The sequence below is a fragment of the Propithecus coquereli genome, unplaced genomic scaffold (assembly GCF_000956105.1).
Source record: "Propithecus coquereli isolate 6110/MARCELLA unplaced genomic scaffold, Pcoq_1.0 Scaffold203, whole genome shotgun sequence".
In the NCBI taxonomy this organism is placed as follows: Eukaryota; Metazoa; Chordata; class Mammalia; order Primates; family Indriidae; genus Propithecus; species Propithecus coquereli.
The window spans coordinates 2,093,614-2,113,576 of NW_012145301.1; the positions used below are offsets into that span (position 1 = coordinate 2,093,614).

Consider the following 19,963-nt stretch of genomic DNA (forward strand, 5'->3'; position numbering starts at 1 on the left):
TGATTAAAAAAAAAGTACAATCCCTTCAAATTTGTCATTAGTCTGCCATGGCTTGGCTCTAGCTCAGCTCAGATGACATCTTTGATGTCTAAGACTTAGCACAATATGAACCACAAGCCAAGAAAGTGGGGGTTCCTGGGCATTATAAAAAAGTTAAAGCGTTAAAAGTGAGAGGGGCTTGAGAAGCTCTAAATTCAGACTCACCTACCCTTCCTGTCAGACCCCCCCCCCCACCAAAGATGTCATTTTACTGATGAAGAAACAAAGTTAGCGAAGTTCACAGGACCACCAGCTGCCTGGTGGCGGGGCTGGGACTCCAGCTTAGTCACTCGGCCTCTCAGATGGATGCTTCTCAGGGGTGTTCCTTCACTGTAATTCCCAGGTGGGAATTTCTTATCATCTCATATATTTTCGTCCTTGAAGTTGGAAGAATAAGACCTTTTTTTCCTTTTTCTTTTCATGCAGTAACATTTGTCTATTGAAGTACACCCAAACAGGGACACCAACGAGAATAACGAAGCTCAGTAAAGTGGTGTCTGGGTTTTCATTGAAGTCCTGTGCGCTTTCTAATCTGGGTAACTATCGTTTTCTTACGGTAGTAGTCTGACCACTAAATATGTACAATGCCAGTGATATGTGCAATAGATCTAACTTAGGATATCGACTTATGCTAACCGATGAAATGGACCCAACGGTCTTTTACCTGCTTCATGTGATCGATTTCATTATGTCCTGCATAGTTACAGCTCATATCTGAGTTTGAAGTTTAAAATAATCTCTTCATTGTTTTCTAAATTAAAAATCATTTTAAAGACCATGGGGTAAACTTAAATTTTTAATATGGAATTTACAAATACTATGACTGGAATTTTCATGATTCTGCTGATGAACCGATCTCCTGACATCGTTTCTTCTGTCGTACAGCTTGTATCAGGGACATTTTCCCCAGCACGGTGTTTGCAGACAGCAACATTGACAGCGTGGTGGCCCCAGATGTTTTTGTCTGTCGCCGCATTTGTACTCATCATCCCAATTGTTTGTTTTTTACCTTCTTTTCCCAAGAATGGCCAAAAGAATCGCAAAGGTGAGAAGCTACGATCAAGGGTAGTTTGTAGCCTTTTAAAAACAGATGATCGAAATCCATCATTAACAATTCTGAGTAACTAAAAATTTAATCTAAATGTCTATATAGGATAAAAGTTGCAAAGAAGAATTCCTAGCTCCTCTCCCTACCTGTTCCCCCCGTACAGACCATGAAGCCAATGTTACCAAGGACTCCTGCTTTTTTTCAGCTTCGGGAGGTCTCTGCCTTTGGCAAGGAAGAGTTGTCTAATTCCAAATGGAATGAAGAGAATAAGAATGACCGTTAAGGGGCAACTTAGTCCAGTGTCCTGTTTCAGATCATTGAACCAGGGGCAGAAAGAGCTGGAAATGTGAGATGTCACATTCAAAGTGGAGAGAGAGATGGAAATGAAAGTCTCCGTCCAGCAGTTTGGGTGGTGGTGGCCAGGGATTTGAGAATTGAGACCCTATTTCCCTACCAATGGGAATTAACATGGGATGCAATGAAAAGCAGGGAAATTTCTTTGACCATCAAAGGGACATTGCTAAGACTGCTGTCTCTCATTAACAAGATTCACTAAAAAAACAAAAATCATAAGATTAAGTCAGCTTCAAAACCTAGATTCTATATTATCTCTGACTCAGAACTCTCAGAGCCCCTGGTGTTTGCTCGGCTGGACTGCCCACCATTGGGGAGCTTGTCCTCAGGGCCGTCCAGCCAAGTGAGCCCTTGGTGCCTTGCCCATAGGCAAACCTCGCTTTCCACTGAGTGAGGCTGTAATTTCAGAAGCCCCAGGTCTGTCGCACAAAAATATATCTGTTATTTTCATTCACTAAACCAACTTAATAGAATGTATCTGCTGCCCATTATATGTTAGGCATTGTTTTAAACACCGGGGATGTTGTTAGTGAACTAAAAAGATGAAAACCTTGCCTGCTTGGACCAGAGTGGCAGGGAGAACAAAGTGATCAGACTGAGATACATGGTCAACAGGGAGCCAATAAGCTTTGCTCAGGGGCTGGATGTGGCCCATGAAGGAAAGAAAGAGTCAGTGAGATCTCTGGGACTTTGGCCCAGGGAGTTGGAAGGGTGGAAACACCAATGACTGAGGTGAGGAACATCTTATGGGGAGTAGAGTCCAGGGGAAATGCTGAATTGGCAACTGGAAATAGAAGTGAAATTCAAAAGAGAGGTTTAGATCTTTGTCTGAGCATCACCAACACACAGCTGTTAATTAAAGCCATGAGATTAGTGAGATTATCACAGGATTCAGTGTAGACGGAGAAGAACATAGGTCCCAAGATCAAGCCCTGAGACATAAAAAATTCAGGAATTGGAAAGATGCCTTTGTAATTTGTAATTTTGTGTTAATCACTGCTCTTTTTTTTTGTCTATTCCCTTTTATAAAATCAGCAATCAATACCTCTAAGAGGAGTAATGCATTTAATCTTTAATACAGAGTGCAATAGAAACATGGCTGCTACAAGCCAAGACTTGGCTATTTAAACTTAAATTAATTAAAATTAAATGAAACTAAAAATTCTCTTCCTCAACTGTATTAGCCACATTTCAAGCTCTCAATAGCCATATGTGGCTACTGTATTGGATGGCAGAGATATAGGATATTTCTAGCATTGTAGAAAGTTCTCTTTGGCAGCTTTGCTTTAGACTGTAATTTTGTGCTACTTAGGAAAATTCACTCCTTTCCAGGAGATGTTTTCAGGGTGTGGAGTCAGCAATGAATCTCACTTATGCCCTTATAAGCCTGGAGCGACCCTGGATAGGAGATTTCCAGGAAACATGAAAATACTTGAATCTTTGAGTTAGATAGGCTGGGAGCATTAAAAGGAAAGAAATGAAAAAGGAAGATACTAGACACATTGGCAATAGAGCAAACTCAGAAAAGTTTTACAGAACGAGATGGTTCACTTTTGAAAATTTGTTTACAATCCATGGATCCTGGGGTGTTGCTCAGTGATTGATGAAAGGTACCTTTCAAAGCAGGAAAGTCTTTGTGGTTAAGTGCTAACATGAGCTAACTTTACAAACTTCTTTGTGCTGTAAAAATGTTTTTTTCTTTGATATGTTTGATATGATATATTTATACTTCCCCTTTTGTTGTTAGAAACCTTTGCCTCCTTAAAACATCTGAGAGTGGATTGCCAAGTACACGCATTATGAAGAGCAAAGCCCTTTCTGGTTTTGGTCTACAAAACTGCAGGCACAGCATCCCAGGTGAACAGTGCAAGTACTTTATTCTGAATGAATGAATTCACCAAATTTGCGGAGGCTGATGAATGCTGAGGGTATGTCTCATGTCTGCTATGTGATTTGCTGTCTAGTGTTCTGCCATTCTTCATTTTACCACGACACTCACTTCTTGGGAGAAGAGCTGGACATTGTCGATGTGAAAGGTCACAAAGCCTGCCAGAAAATGTGCACCAATGCCATCCGCTGCCAATTTTTTACCTATTCCCCATCTCAAGGATCTTGCAACGAAGGGAAGTAAGGCATATTATGGGTTACGTAGATGCCTCTGTCTCATTTGTGAGGTGCATTCTGTTTATGCCATTTTGTTTCCAACTGTAGGGGCAAATGTTACTTAAAACTTTCTTCAAATGGATCTCCAACTAAAATACTTCACGGGAGAGGAGGCGTCTCTGGATATACACTGAGATTATGTAAAATGGATAATGGTGAGTATGATGTCATTTGAAAAAAAATATACCTGAAGGAGTTATTCTATACTGAATATGCTGTATAGGAGAGCCAATAATAGCCACAGAGGGGAGGAAATTAGTAAAATAACAAATTTAGCAATTTTCTGTTATTTTGACTCCTATTACCCAAGCTGACCATGTTTTAAAGGTAAATATTGGGTCTTAACTAAACTCTCCATTGCCTACTATGAATTGAATGTGTGTTTTAATTTGACACAGTTATACAACTAGCATTTCATAGCGGGACTCAGACTGAACCAACTGTCTTGCATCTGCTTCCTGTTGTCAAAGCCTTTATTTATCTTATTTATTTATCTTATCGTCCTTTATAATCAAAATATCGGCCAATACCCTGGTTAATCAAATTACTCATTTTCTGCGCATTGACTGCTACTTGATTTTTAAGTAAAACATAAATATGATCCTATGTTCAAAAAATTATGTATGTATTTGAGAAGTGCTGGAGTACTTTCTTTTCACGGGCCTTCATTCTTGCAGATTTCCTGCAAGAGTTCTGTAGACTTATGAATATTGGCAAAAGTTAAGGTAAAACTTTACTAATTCATAGCAATGAGTGTGGTAGGGTGGAAATAAAAAGATTGTCTAGATTATAAAAGACCTATAATAACATAAAAATTACAATAAAAGTCAGATCAGCAATATTTCCCTCCCAGTGGCCAGTTTCTGAGTGTAGCAGCAAGAAATGGTTTGTAGGCAAATGCAGTTGTTCTCAAGGACAGGCCCCCAATAGGAAAGAACATGCCATGAATACTCCTCCCTAAATTACCATAGCAACCTATTATAGCTTTACTATTTATTGATTTTCATAAAGGTACATGTTCTTGATTGTTTATTGCTAAATGTCCAATGGCAGAATGAGCTATAAACTAAGATGTCTCTGAGATTGAATGAATCAAATGGAAGTGATATTCATGCTTTGTAAGAGTTTTAGGAGTATAAAAATCATTTGTGTCAGATTATCCACTGTGCTGAGAAGGTGAATCAGTCCTTAACTTCCGAGAACTTATTCTGTGGGACAAAAAGATGCTTTATTGCATCCAATGCTAGTATTCTAAGTCACAAATAATGCCTTCCTAGAGTTTAGAGGGGCTCTCATGAGAATCTTTGGATGGCTCAAACCTCTTTAAAAAGCTAGTCAATTAAGTTGTATCTCATAATTCTCTGTTTTACTCACAATAAATTTACCTAAGACAAGAAGGAGCATTCAAAATAATTCCCTTTGTCTTAGTTCTACTTCCAAGCATTAGAAGGGACACTTAGCAAATTTTGTTGTTAGTGATGTTGACACAACAACATCAGCACTTACACCTTGATAAACTGCAGACTCCATTGCCCACCCTTCCTTCTTCATTATGTTCTTCTCTGTTGAATTTATAGACTCTGGCCTGTAGAGGTTGCAGAATATGTCAGGTGTAGATTGATAGCTGCAGGAGAATATGTAAGATAAAGGAAAATAAAACCTTATGTCTTTTCAGTACACCTTCTGAAATAAGTGAATTAGATAACTGCTGGGATTTAGCTACTTTCCCAGCAAAACAGCTCCCAGGTAGGATCGTCATAAGAGATTTGGAAATAATAGAGACAGAGAAATAACAGAGTCAGAGACAAAGTGCAGTTTAAAGTGATGAGGGAGTCAGGGGTCCTCCAGCATTCCCGTGAGCTGTGATGCCCCAAGTGAAAACCCACATCAGTATTTATTGTTACAGCAAATAGTTGTTCTTGGTTAAAGAATTATGTGTACAGCTCATTTGTTGAGGTTTCCAGGCTCCCCAAAGGTTTCAAGGGACCCTTATCTAATTCTGTCTACAAGAATAGATGGTTACAAAATTTTTCTAAGATAAACATTCTAAGCCCTAAGTTAAAAATAAACCTAGCTGGGCATACAAATTAAAGATAAAAATGTATAAAACAGGAACACTGAGTCTGTATACTAATGTAATCTATTTCTCTAAATACAGAGACATGTGGTCAGGAGTGAAGCAGGAATAGCCTTGAAGTTTAAGATAGTTCCAGCTGCACGTTGTCTGCTGGGCAGGCATTTCAATCAGCTTCTCAGCCCTGGGCCCAAACTGAGCCTTGCCATGCAAATAAGCTCTAGGCAATGGCTTGCAGCGTCAAAGAAACGTTGCTGTGCAGACGTCCTCTGACAATGCCTGCCTTTGTTGCTAAACAGCTTCTAGTCTGTGAACTAACATGCCCACAGATTCCTTCAAGGCAAAGCCCTGCAAAACTCCTGAAACCTTTCACATCTCTTAGCCTTATTTCCCAACAGATAACTAGGTTTTACTGCACCATAATAGATGAAATAACACTCTAATATGAAAGGGAACAACTAACTGAGATATTTATTGTGTCCTATACTGTCGAGGGTCTACAATATAACTTAACTTTCTGAAGACAGATAGCAATGCCATTAAAAGAAACATTTCTTAATACAAAATTTGATGCTAAACACAGATAATTTCAGCATTTTGTTTAAACTGAGAAACAAAAGAGAATGAACATCAAGACCTGTGACCTGTACCTAAATAAGGTCTTTACTGAGTTATTTATAACATACCTTAGTTACTACTTCCCTATTAATTTTCTTAAACTTTGCTCTTATGCCAATTTCCCAGCTGGCAAACTATAAGAGCTTCTCAGAAATTCTAGAATATAGCTAAAATCTTCAAAAGGCCCTTCCAAAACTAACGTTCACCCTATCCGCTCTTGAATGAGAATGCTCTGCTTAGGCTTCCGCAAATATGTCATGCTCTTTCTTATCTCAGCTTGCTGTGAGCTGTCGTTTCCTTCAAAACTCCTTTTCTTGTGCTCTCCTTCTGTTTGAAATCTGCCCAAGAATTATAAACTCATTTTCCTATTGGGGGGGGAAAAAGCCCAGAGAGGTTTTTTCACACCCATAAAACTAATGAATGAGCCACTTGACGTTTTCCTAGTAATTCTTCTGCCAATTTTATTTTCCCCCCTTAGCTAAGGAAACGAACATCTCTGATCCTCTGAGCCTGTCCATTGCAAGTGTGATGTGGGCACATTGGCATCATCCGGGAGCTTTTCAGAAAGAATTTCAGCACCCCATAGACACACTGAATCAGAATTTGCATTTTACAAACTTCCCAGGTGACCCATATGTACATGAAGGCTTGAAGCACACTTCTCTAGAACACTGCTGTCCACGAACCCCTCACTCCCACACTGTCTGGGTTCTGTGGCAGAATGGGCCAGGCTCCAGCTAAGGGGGTTCTCAGGTTTGACATCCCAGGAAGTAGAAAGAAAGGGGACTGTTGTCCTGTCCAGGGCAGCCAAGAGGAGGAAGAAACAGAGGGATGAGTCTGAGTCAAAGTCCCTAGAAAGTCCCAACATTGGCCCAAGAGAACCTCAAACTGTCAACAAGGCCAAAGGGCAGAAGAAGTTCACAAACAGAAGGTCCATCCTGGTTTGGACGTGGATAGGATGGGGAGTGACTGGGAGCCAGGGCCGGTCTGAGTTAGGGGAATGGGGGGAAATTAGACAAAAGCAGCAAATGGAGTAGAAGAAGCCCCCCTTGTCTATGTAACGGCAGTCCCCACACTCCAGCAGGGCTGTTACAACACAGGGTGCTGAGCCTCACTGCTGGACTTCCCTATTCACTGGGTCTGAGGTGGGGCTCAAGAATTTGCATTTTTAAGAGTTCCCAGATGAAGCTATTTGTCTGGGGACTGCACTTGACAACCACTGCTTTAAAAGAACCGTCAAAGTTATCCTTTGAAGAAGGACCAGAGGCCTCATAGTACCAGACAAAGAGGGCAGCGTTCTTTGGGATGTGTAATTACAAAGTGACTTAGTCACTTCCATTTTTATGTGCTTGCTTTGTTTTGCTGATTTGTCTATAAAGTCCCTGCAACTCAGGGTCATGGTAAGCTACTGGATTGAAGGAAGGTTTTCTTCTTTTTGCTCCTGAAGGAATGTGCTTACTGATACAAAGGAAGATGTAGAAGCTACTCACTGTAATCTTTCTGTTGTAGAGTGTACAACCAAAATCAAGCCCAGGATTGTTGGGGGAACCACGTCTGTTCGGGGTGAGTGGCCGTGGCAGATAACTCTGCACATCATGTCGCCCACACAGAGACACCTGTGTGGAGGCTCCATCATTGGGAACCAGTGGATATTAACAGCTGCCCACTGTTTCTATGGGTCAGTACCACTGCTGTTTTTATTAGTTCATCATGCTCACACTCATACGCAATCTGTTACTAGCGTATTAGTAAATAAATACTTTTAAAATTTAAATTATCCTATTTGCTATTAATAAATTAATTTCCTATTAATTCATTTATTCCTTTAGTTTGGGGGCCCAGGGGGAAGCAAAAAAAGTAAGAGCCACTCCTCATCTACCAGCATCAGAGTAGGTGCAGGAACATGGCTGTTTGCGTACTGTTCCACTTTCCCGTACAAGGGCATGCACAGCCTCAGGGGATTTCTTGTTACTTCATTTTAGGAATATCACCTTCCTCACATCATTCTGTGCATTGGGTCCAGAACTAAACTCACAGAGGATTTCCCATTCTCTGAGTCCTATATCCCATACCTTCTCTCTCTCTCAATCTCTCTCTCTCACTCGCTCTGTGTGTGCATGTTTAAATACAGAAAGGATTCATTACGTATCCTCAAATTGAATTTCCACTTAGATCACTTTCAGCATTGGTCAAACATAAAGGCCCCAGCTGGCGAGCATACATATCCCAGGGATTTTAGTTGGTCAGACTTCCTCTTTGCCATTTTATATCCTTTAAGTTGTTTCCAGACGCAATTTTGTGTGTTTGCTTTAGTTTGTATTTTTAATCACTATGCAGCACACTCATGTTATAACTCGAGGACACATTTGAGACCAATAGTTCTATTTAGCTTTTATGTATGGGAAAACGGAGCACCAGGAAGTCCAAGTGAATTTGTCAGGGTCGCAGCTAGTCAATGGCAGGGTGGAACTAAATCCCGTACTCTTCAAGGGTGTGTGTGTTGGAGAGTAGAAAGAGCATTCTTTCATTTTCTATGTTTAATATAAATACTAGTTCTTCTTTATAAGGCAACTGAAAAAGTCTTAAGATGAAATCACTTTTTTCCATATAAAAGCCCATCATTGGGAGAAAATATTAGTAAGAGCCTGTTAAATAGCCATATAGCTCAAAATGTTTGGGAATGACTTAGTAAAGGCAATTTCTCTACTGTTTTCTCCTTAGGCTAGAGTCACCTAAAATTTTGCGTGTGTATAGTGGCATTTTAAATCAATCTGAAATAAAAGAGGATACGCCTTTCTTTGGGGTTCAAGAAATAATAGTTCATGATCAATATAAAACGGCAGAAAGTGGGTATGATATTGCCTTGTTGAAACTGGAAACAACGATGAATTACACAGGTACGTGGAATTTTAATTGGAAAGTTACCTAGAATGGTGACCTGTTTAATTGTCCCAGATTCATGGCCTGACCCTACCAATCTCCATGTTTGTCATGAAAGGGTCGGGGAAACTGGTCGTTCAGTCTGTTAAGGCTGATGCTCTTTCCTGGTTATTGAAACTTATTTTTGGAGGATGGGTGAAGACATAAGTTTTCTTCAGTCTTCTTCAGGTGTGTGTGAATGACATAATTTTATAGCCTATGTAAAGATAATTTCATCTAACATCTGCCTCTTAGGGATGAAAGGACAGAAGGTGGGAGCGATGGAGCCCCTTGCGCAGGGCGCCAAGCCTAGTGAAGGACCAGAGGGGAGGGTGTGGCTTGTCCCTCCAGACCTTCACCCTGGGGCATGTGATAGGTGATGCTGAGCATGAGAGATGAAAATGCATGACAATAAGGCAAAAAAACAAATATAATAATAAATTTTAAAAAATGCAAACAGTATAAAGTGAAAGAAGAGAATCTCTTCTGGAAAAAAAGACATATTTTGCTTCTGATAACTAAACTGTGATTTTTAAAATTTAGATTCTCAGCGACCCATATGCCTACCTTCAAAAGGAGACAGACATATAACATACACGGACTGCTGGGTGACTGGATGGGGGTACAGAAAATTAAGAGGTAAAAAAATGATATTTTTATATATGCTCCATCCTACAAGCAAAGAACTTAACCTTTTCTGCTTTGTGAAGTCATAGAGCTAAAATGCAAGTAAATTGACACTACTCAATTGCAGGGAGTATATTAATAAAGATGGAAAGACAAAAGTCACTCCAGTGAGGATGATACCACTTCTGTTTGATTGGATATTTTAAATATGACTAAATCTCTTTAAAGACTCATTTTGCTTAATGAAATTTAGTGGGAAACTTAGAACTTTTCAGTAAATGTTCTAGCCTGTTATACAATTACTTTCTCTGAGAAGTAATTCCAGTGAGAGACATAATTAATTTTTGAGCTTAATTAACATTCACACAATGGTGCATGCAATAGTGGGAATAACGTCATCTTTACCCTTGTAATTATAAAAGGTCTGAGAGATAAACCTAATATTTTTTCTTTCCAGATTTTTACATAGATATGATTTTGATTTTAAGTATATACATATATATTTACATATATAACATATAGTTAATCCACTAACCAAAACCAAAATTTTTTTTAGACAAAATACAAAACACTCTCCAGAAAGCCAGTATACCCTTAGTGGCAAATGAAGAATGCCAGATTAGGTACAGAAGGCACAAAATAACCAATAAGATGATCTGTGCAGGCTACAAGGAAGGCGGGAAGGATGCTTGTAAGGTAACAATGTTCTCCACTAATTGAATATATTCAAATTGGAATGTTTAATGCATTTTAAAAAGGAGTCTTCTGCCAACCAGCAGAGAATACAGAGTTTTTGTTTTGCCTCTTCTGAGATCTAAAATGGATAGGCTGGCTAAATGAAAAAAAAGCAATCAGGTTCTTTGAAGTGCATCAAAGAGCCAGGACAACATTTAGGGGAAATCACTCTGAGCAAAATGTATTTAAGCTGGGAAGCGTCTGAATTGATCTGCGTGCCTTGCTTTTTCTCCCCTTACTACAGGGAGACTCGGGGGGCCCCCTGTCCTGCAAACACGACGAGATCTGGCACTTGGTGGGCATCACCAGCTGGGGTGAAGGCTGTGCTCAAAGGGAGCGGCCAGGTGTTTACACCAACGTGGTCGAGTATGTGGACTGGATTTTGGAGAAAACTCAAGCAACGTGAAGGCATTCCCAGGGGCCATTTGACTCCCTGAGGGTCGAACCAGATCATTCCCTGGAAGAGGGTTTTGAGCTCGCCGAGGAAGACACTGTGTCATCCTGTTTCCCACTCAGTAACAAACAGCAGGGGTTGGTATTTGCGAGAAAATACCAAAAGAAAGCAAACTGTCATTTTCAAAACTCCCATTCTATGACCGTCGTTTGTTTTCAGGGTCCAGCCTCTTGCTTTTTTGATCACACTTTTCCTGAGCCCAGGAAACACTGTAAGGTGATATTTTTGAAGATTAGTATATAGGCAGATGTACCAGAAAAAAATCTAATAGTGGCACCAAAGGATCCAGTAGAACTGCTAAAAGAAACCACTGTGAAAAGATTTGCTCAAGGAAGAACGGGAACTGGAAGACAAAAGGACAAGGACAGCCATCATCAATTTGCAAAAATCTACGCTCTGCCTATGTGAACACATTTCTTCTGTAAAGGAAGAATTTCACTGAATTCAGTGGTTTTCAAAATAGTCAGGGATTCTTGCCATTTCAGGTTTTAACATACACTTTTTCAAATCAGTTTAGATAGACACAAGCTGGGGGTGAATGTGAATGAAGACACCAGAATTTCTATATGGGAGCAGATCATGAGCAGCAATTTACCTGGAAGTGGTACTTTAGGGGACCAGTCTTAAAGATGCATTTGCCTAGAAAACTGTATGTGCATAGATTGCATCTTTATTTGGAGTGGTTTGTAGAGGGGAAGGCTGATGGAGTTAGGGAAGCAAGCTAAAACCTCCCTAAGACAAGCTGCCACTGTGAGGGTGGCTTTACAAAAAGCAAGATAATAAATGTACTGGACAAAAATAAATGTAAATAGCATATATACTGCAGAGAAAAAAACAATTTGGGAACAAATGGATGGTTATAGTAAAGTCTTTAGCATCTTCAAGCAGCTCCCTGTATTCTAAGTACTGGAATTTTTTTCTTTAGTGCAAATATTTTCCCAGTTATTGTTCTGATGTAATGCAATAGCCTAGAATTTGATACGTCTCCATATAGTGTTCAACGTGCATCAGTATCTATACAATTCACACCCAATATGAAAAATATTTATTGAACACAATGATATGATAGCGTCACACTAAGCTTTGGGGATAAATATATCCCTAGCTTCATGAAGCTTACCGTCTAGTTAGCATGAACAACAAAATAAAGTAATTACACAAGATATTTAATTTCAAGGTGAAATGAGTGGGATGCACAGGGTTTTATGAGATGAAAAAGGAAGAAGGACGTTTGGGGCAGGCTCAAAGATTCAGATCGAAAGGAGGGTGCCCTGAGGAAGACAAAACAAGAAGAACAACAAACAAGTAAACAAAACTGTCCCCTAAAGATCCAGGTGACTGCTATGGTATAATGGGGCCAGATCCAAAATACTGATCGATTCAAGCAAAACTGGAATTGAAAATTGGAGTGCCTTCAAGATCACCAACCAGTATTATTATCTTAGTATCTTACTTCAATAATCTGCAGGCAACACTTCACATTAAAAAGAAAGATTAGGATATATTTCTGATAGGAAGAGATCTTTTTGTGAAATCTTTCCTAGGAAGCACAGTATTTGAGAAAAACACATATTTTAGCTTTCTAATATTTAACTTTGTATAATGTCTTAATTTTTGAACAGCTAGATTATGCCCATGATTCATAAATGAAAACCCTATAAGAAGATATAAAATAGGCCGGGCGCGGTGGCTCACGCCTGTAATCCTAGCACTCTGGGAGGCCGAGGCGGGCGGATTGTTTGAGCTCAGGAGTTCGAAACCAGCCTGAGCAAGAGCGAGACCCCGTCTCTACTAAAAATACAAAGAAATTAATCAGACAATTAAAAATATATAGAAAAAATTAGCCGGGCAAGGTGGCGCATGCCTGTAGTCTCAGCTACTCGGGAGGCTGAGGCAGGATTGCTTGAGCCCAGGAGTTTGAGGTTGCTGTGAGCTAGGCTGACACCATGGCACTCTAGCCCGGGCAACACAGTGAGACTCTGTCTCAGAAAAAAAAAAAGAAGATATAAAATATACAATGAGAAGATCCCCATACTGAAGATTGCACATTCTACACACTGCTTAGCACTTTTCTCACTTAACATTCTGTCTAGGGATATTTCTAGTGGTACAGAGAGGGCTTCCTCTATCTTGGGGGCATTTCTGATTGGTACAGAGAGGGCTTCCTCTGCTGTTACAGAAGCCTGGTGTCCACAGGAGGGATTGCACACTTTATTTAATCAGTCCCCTGTCGAAGGACACTTGGGTTGTTTTCAGTATCTTTCATACATATGTAGGTACATTTGTAAAATATATTCCAGAAGTAGGATTACTAAAAACAAAACAAAAAGGTAAATACATTTGTAATTTTGATCAATATTGACAAATTTCCCTTCAAAAATTTTGTAGCAATTTTCTCTCCCATTAGCAATGTAAGCAAGGGCCACACTCTGACTAATATTATAACACCAAACAGGAAGTTTTGATCCTCTGATAGGTGGAAATAGTTTTATTTTGCAATTTTCTTAATATACATGACATTAATTTAGTGTATAAGATCACCAAATTATTCACTGCTTTATTTTTTACTCAAATGTTAATTTGGTGGTTATCACGTAGTAAAAAACAGAGTATACTCCTTGCAGTCATAGAAACGTGGCAAGAATTCCTGCCAAAAGAACAGAACAAAAATTCCAGAGCTTAGATGGTTCGACCCCGGCAGTGGCTCAGTGTGTTGGTCATGCTGGCTGTCCGTCCTCCTCCCTGAATGCTAGGGTCGTACACTTGGGGTGGAAATGGCCTCACCTCCAGTTCCAGGGGTGGATCGTGACTTGTGCATGTCCCCTGATGGGACCCCATCTTCCCTGCCCCGGGAATGGGTTTACGTGGGGCGGGAGATGGGGAGGCTGAGGCACGAGCCAGTCTGAGCAAAGTTTAATGCTTGAGATGCAACGTGGAGTGAAATGCTTTCTCCTTTCCCCTCCGTGCGAATGAGGAAGCGCTGGCTTTGGGAGTGGTGGCGCCACGCTGGAGCAGCCCTAGGAGCCTGGGGTCCGAACCTACTCTGGACTTTCCTCTTTCAGAGCGTTAAATCCCTTTGCATGATTAATCAGTTTGCGCTGGGCTTCCCGTTACTTGCAGTGGACACGTCCCATTGTCCCAGGACTTGGTCACCCTAAGTGTTATTGATTATTACCCTGATTCAATTGAATGTGACCTACATTTATTAATATCAGGCACATATTACTGTAGTATTCTGTGGGACATAGTTTTATTTTCTCCAGTGTTAAAAATTATATTTTCCTGAATAACCTGGACTCTAAACATTCAGAGAAAGGTGGTCTGCGACTCATCCCAGAGCCGCCTCCCTTTCTGACCTGAGCTCCTCCCCGCGGTTCTCCCACGCGGCGCCTTGGCACGGCAGGCTGCCGTCACCTGGGCTCTGCGGAGCGAACGCAAACTTTGGAACGAGTATCGTGCATCAAAGAGTCAGAGAAACTCTGACCCCTTTCGTGAAGGGCCGCGTCGCCATCGGGCCTGCGCGGATCCGTTTCTCCCTTCGTCCTCTGGGTCCTCCATGGCCTCCGATACGGTTTTGCTATGTGATTTCCCACGCCCTTCACCAGTCTGGGGCGGATGGGGTCTTTCCCTTCCCTCACGTGAGAGAATTTTCCATATTCTGCTTGGCAGTGTCCCAAAGCGCGCGTTTAAAGAATTTCCTGCCTGCACAGATGCCCGCGGCAGTCAACGCCGGTCCGGGGTAATTTTCCCTTTGAACGGGGTTGCCACAAGATGCCTGTGAGGCCACCTGTGCCCCGGGCAGGGCTGCTCTTGGTGCAGGCACAGATGGCGGCCACAGGGCCACCGCTTCCGGCGGGTCTGGGAGCCCTGGCCCAGCCCTCGGGCGGCTCCCTCCCCCTCGCGCGTGCGCGTTGGTCAGTCGGAGCAGCGCCAGCTTCCTGCTTTCCTGTCTCGGGAGAACATTTCCTCCTTTTCCAAGGCCATCTCGCAAACTGAAAATAGCTCTTCAGGGCAATTCTTCAATTAGTAATGTGTGTGTGTGTGTGAGAGAGAGAGAGAGAGAGAGAGAAAGAGAATAAAAATTAAAATGAATACTTCTGATAACTGTGACACTTGACACTCACTTCAACTTCATTGCCTCTCTGGGTCTCTGGGTTTCTTCATCTTCAGATGCCGTATTAGTTTCCCGCAGCTTCTGTAACAAACTGCCACAACGGGATGGCTGAAAACAACGGAAATGTATTCTCTCACAGTTCTGGAGGCTGGGAGTCTAAGATCAAGGTGTCACGGGGCCACGTTCCCTCGGAAGGTGCTGCGGGAGGGTCCCTCCTGGCCTCTTCCACGTGCCCCTTGGCCGTGGCCACATCACTCCAATCTCTGCCTCTGTCTTCACTTGGCCTTTTCCCCTGTGTCTCTTCCCCTCTTCTTGTAAGGAAACCAGTCATACTGGTTCAGAGCCCAAACAGCTGTACGTGGTAGGTACTATAAATGGCATGCAGCACATAGCTTGCTGTCACTTTCCATTTAATTCCAACTTTCAGAGAAGAGACTATATTCAAAGTGCCTCCCACGGTAACTGGCACAAATAGTATTCAATAAATTAGTTCCTTTGCTTTTGCCTTTGGGTATCTGGCAATTTTATTACAAATGTAATAGTGTATGGTGGGACTCCGAGATGGAGATAATTGTTCATGTATGTGTTTGTTTTACCTGCTCTACCTAGAGAGGTGTCAAAATGTATCTTTTATCCACTGACACAGCTTTTCCGCTGCATCCAACATTCCCCAGGGAATGCCGCATGCTTTGTAACCACGGGAAACTTTCAAAGGACACTGTGCTGTGTGTAGGCAGGAGTTTATATATCCTGCGATGATTGTGTGGATACAATCAATTCTCAGACAGCAGAGAGAGCAGTCGGGGTGGCACCCTGGGTCTGCTGGGGACAGCACCTTAACCAAGTATGCAGAATGGAAAACCTTTGTCATTACCTGGAAACCAGTGTCAAATATAACCCGTGGGGTTGGGTTTTTTTGTTTTTTTGATTAGTCTCTGCTGCCACCATTTGAAATCATTAACCCCATTATAAGAATGAGAAATTAGCAAAGAGAAATCAAGACAAAAAGTGACTTCCTCAGAAATATCCATATAATTGAGCAAATTGATTTTTAGTTTGGGTGAATCTGAACATATTCCCAAGTCATTACTTCACTTAGGTAAGAGAAAGATTAATAGAGAGAGGTGTTTAAAAATGACTTTGCTGCATCATGTATATTTCATCATGTTTGTAATACGGAGAGAAAAATCAAGATAGACCTATTTTTCAGACTTGAAAGTTAGTTTTTCTTTATTCAGATTCCACTTTGAAAATGAGAAACAAAATGAGAAATCTGAGCTATGCCAGGCAGCCTTTAGTGTTTTATCCGACAATCAGTAGATGAGTTTAGCAGTATATTTACGGCTGTGCTGAAGTTTATAAAGATCCCATACAGTTAAATGAAAGGCTTGGGTTCTCAATTTGCTCACTCTTCTGCTTTAGCTGAATTCTGCGCATTATGCATTTGTATCTGTATCTCCCTCCTGCTACTCAGAGTATTAAAATTCATGCAAAGAGAGCTTTTCCCACTACCCTTGAAAACAATGGTCTCGAGTTGCTCTGGTGTCCAATCAAGTCTACTCCTTTTGATGTTTTGCCTTGACCAAAGTGCTAGAGGTAAGGAAGATGAGACTGGAAGATGATATTTGGCACATGAATTATTGGGGACTCATAAACTGTTAGAGGTGAAGGGGACTTTAGTGACCACATCCAGAGAAACGAAGCCCAGAGTGGTGATGTGACCTCTCGCAGCCCAGTGCTTTAGGTGCTGATTTAAATGTGAAGGGACATTGGGTAAGAGAGTCTGGCGGAAAAGCAGCCCCCTTGTCAGGCATGTATTTCTCTTGGCTGCTACATACATATTGGATAGAAACAAGTTTCTGAGATGCCACATTCATTACTTCAAGGCATTTTATGTTCAAGCGCTGTTCTTTCTGCACTCGGTGCTGCACGGGATCAGGCTGCGGTCCCCAGCTCAGGGTCTCTACGTTTTGCTTCCTGTGTACTCTAAACTCCAGCAGCTTCTAGTACAGTTTCTAGGAAGAAATGCATAAAAGTGTTTAATTGTTGAAAGCACTGAGGAGCTTCTTGAACAGCCTATTTAAACAACCCATGGAAGGCATGATCATAAGAATATTACTGATATTATCATTTAATTCTACCCACAGTGAGTTAAAATGGATATTCTAGAGTTAAGCGAACAACTTGTTAAATAAATATCATAGAAATAAAATAAAATCAAAGATAGTGAATCCAACTATCGATGATTAATTTTGTTAACAATAATAGTTTGATTAATACGAATAAGAAAAAGAATTTAAGTAAGAATATTACCATATCCACCTCTTACGGAATCCTGCCATGTGCTGTACACTACACTATGTGATTTTTTTTCTCACTGGCACCATGCAAGAGAAGGCCTTACTATTTCCATTATAACATGATCTAATGCTATTGTTTTTTACAAAGGGGGAAAAAAGAAAGAAAAGACAAATCAACTTGTAAATATTTTCAACCCACTTCTCCATTTTCCCACTAGAGGGCACTTTTATACCTCTCTTTGTTCCATTTTTAAAATCACAGCAGATGGGCAGAACACAATTTATAATATGTTTAAACAAATCCTATGTATATATAATATCAGGGAACATTAAATCAAATCAACCGCTTCAATTCAAATATGCTTGACTTTTCAAATATAATTGCGGTAAATTTCTAGTCCCTAGATGGCAGTTTCGTCTTTAAACCAGATGTTCCGGCGCTCCCGCCCCAGCTCTGGGGCCTTCACGTCCGTGCACAGACGCCCTGTTCACTCACTCCCTCCACATCTGCTTTGCCGAACATGAGAACAAACTCCCTTTCTTGATTACCAAAGTATTATTGGGAATACATTGCATTTGTACAATGTTTGTACAAACATGACTCTTTGAATACTGAAGGCTTGGTGATAACGAAAGAAAGAAAAGAAAGAAAGAAGAAAAAGAAAGGAAGGAGGGAAGGAAGGAAGGAAGGAAGGAAGGAAGGAAGGAAGGAAGGAAGGAAGAAGAAGAAGAAAGAAAGAAAAAGAAAGAAAGAAAGAAAGAAAGAAAGAAAGAAAGTCAGAAAGAAACCTCCCGCCCCGCCCCCCCCACCCCCCCACACAGGCGCGCGCACACACACACATTCAGAAGTGGGTGTGGACACGATCACTCCAAGACTGCACGGGTCAAGCTCCCCACAGAGGCCGTCCTGCTCCCCGCCTGTGTGCGTCCTTGGGCTCTACTCGTCAGGTCCAACCACAGGGCCCACAGGGGCACAGCCAAGTTTGGCGGGGCTGCCTGATGCTGTCTTGAGACTATGACATCGCAAGCCTCCCAGGTGCAGAACTTTAGCCAGTATTTTATTGTCCACTTCATGTGAAAGCCTGAGGTACGAACCTGCCCTGACTCGTGGACAGTTTCTCATAAGTTGGTCAGCTGATTAGGGACTTGGAAAAAAATGAAACTGGAAAATTGGCGACTAGCAACTCTGGGGAAGGGGGACGGAGTGAGGCTCTTGCAGGGTAGCAGTGTGAGGTGGCATCGCTTCCGCCTGCGCCGCCAGAGGGCGCAGTTACCCTGCGGACAGACTCTAACGCTAGACCCAGCCTCCAGAGAAGTCCAGAACCTGCTTGAAGTTTTAAAATGTTCCATTCTCAACCCCACTTAATCTTCATCTTGGAGCCCTCAAGTTTCCAAAAGATACTGGAGTCCAGGCTCCGTTTGAGCACCACATGACAAAATTATAATTCTACCCTACTAACTGGAGATCCTTAGATAATGCAGATCACACTGTGCAGAGCCCCTGAAAAGTTGCAGAAATTATCCATTTGTGTCTGGCTCCCAGGAAGCCCATGTAGAGACCTGTGCCACCCAGCCCTGCCTGGGCTTTGCAGGAATGGGCTTGACCCTTCCGCCATCCAACCAAATCACCTCCTGCGGAATAAAAACCAAGTCAGCCCCCTTCAGGAAGTGAGCCCCTCTATAAGAGGTGCCTGTTGGGCTGATACTTATTTTAGTGCCACATACTTTGGGAGGAAATCAGGCCTTAGACAGTCATATTTTATTCACACATAAGCCATTGAACTACTTATCCAAAAAAGAGGGTGTAGTCTCTATTCGAAAACACAGAGCAAGCTTTTACACCAAAGTATTATTTTGGAATGAATTTCAGTTCAAGAGCTCCTTTTTAAATTTACCTTAAGTGATGATTGCTACAAAACACAGGACCCAAAGATGCAAACATCAAAAATATTCAAAACTCTCAGAGACAAACTGGTGAAATTAACTGTCTTAGCCGTTATCCAATTCATCTAAGAGCAATCATTACAAATTGATTTTGAGGCAGGTAACCGTCATTTTTTATTACCGAGGGCAGGAGATAGGAAAGAAATTTTTAAAATTCAATTGATAATTGTCCTCAGAGGGGGACACCGTATTCTGACAGAAGGACCAGTCAGCCTCGAGGCGGGATTCAGAGGACAAAATCGGGACCAGTGTGGCTCTAGGCGTATCCCTTAACTCAACACTGAAGCCACTACTGTGGGCCGGGCAGGCTCTTACAGGCTGCTCGCACAAGGGCAGGGGGTCTGTGCAAACGTTTATAACGAGCCCCCACCCATCGCAAACACCACAGTCCTGCTGCTTTGTTAATGTTGCTAACAAATTCTCTAGTGTAGATTCTGACGTCATCGTTTGAAATACTAAGTCACCAGCTCTGGATTGCTGACTAGGGTACACCCAGCACTATCCAACCATTCTTCAATTATCGTTTAGAGTTCCCTACCACACAGACGACACCGTTTACACCGTAGTCTCCTCA

At 41.5% G+C, this 19,963-nt stretch overlaps 1 protein-coding gene across 2 annotated transcripts in view; it reads left to right on the plus strand.

Moving 5' to 3' along the window:
• Positions 1-12,177, plus strand: part of F11 (coagulation factor XI) — a 21,654-nt gene extending 9,477 nt beyond the window's left edge. For both annotated transcript variants that reach the window (XM_012644033.1, XM_012644032.1), the window contains exons 6-15: positions 466-575; positions 925-1,084; positions 3,189-3,298; positions 3,406-3,568; positions 3,653-3,759; positions 7,806-7,974; positions 9,018-9,193; positions 9,759-9,854; positions 10,399-10,538; positions 10,822-12,177. In XM_012644033.1, coding sequence (XP_012499487.1) covers positions 466-575; positions 925-1,084; positions 3,189-3,298; positions 3,406-3,568; positions 3,653-3,759; positions 7,806-7,974; positions 9,018-9,193; positions 9,759-9,854; positions 10,399-10,538; positions 10,822-10,983 — 1,393 coding nt within the window. In that variant the 3' untranslated portion in view covers positions 10,984-12,177. The remainder of the gene's footprint in view (positions 1-465; positions 576-924; positions 1,085-3,188; positions 3,299-3,405; positions 3,569-3,652; positions 3,760-7,805; positions 7,975-9,017; positions 9,194-9,758; positions 9,855-10,398; positions 10,539-10,821) is intronic.
• The last annotated feature ends 7,786 nt before the right edge of the window (positions 12,178-19,963 follow it).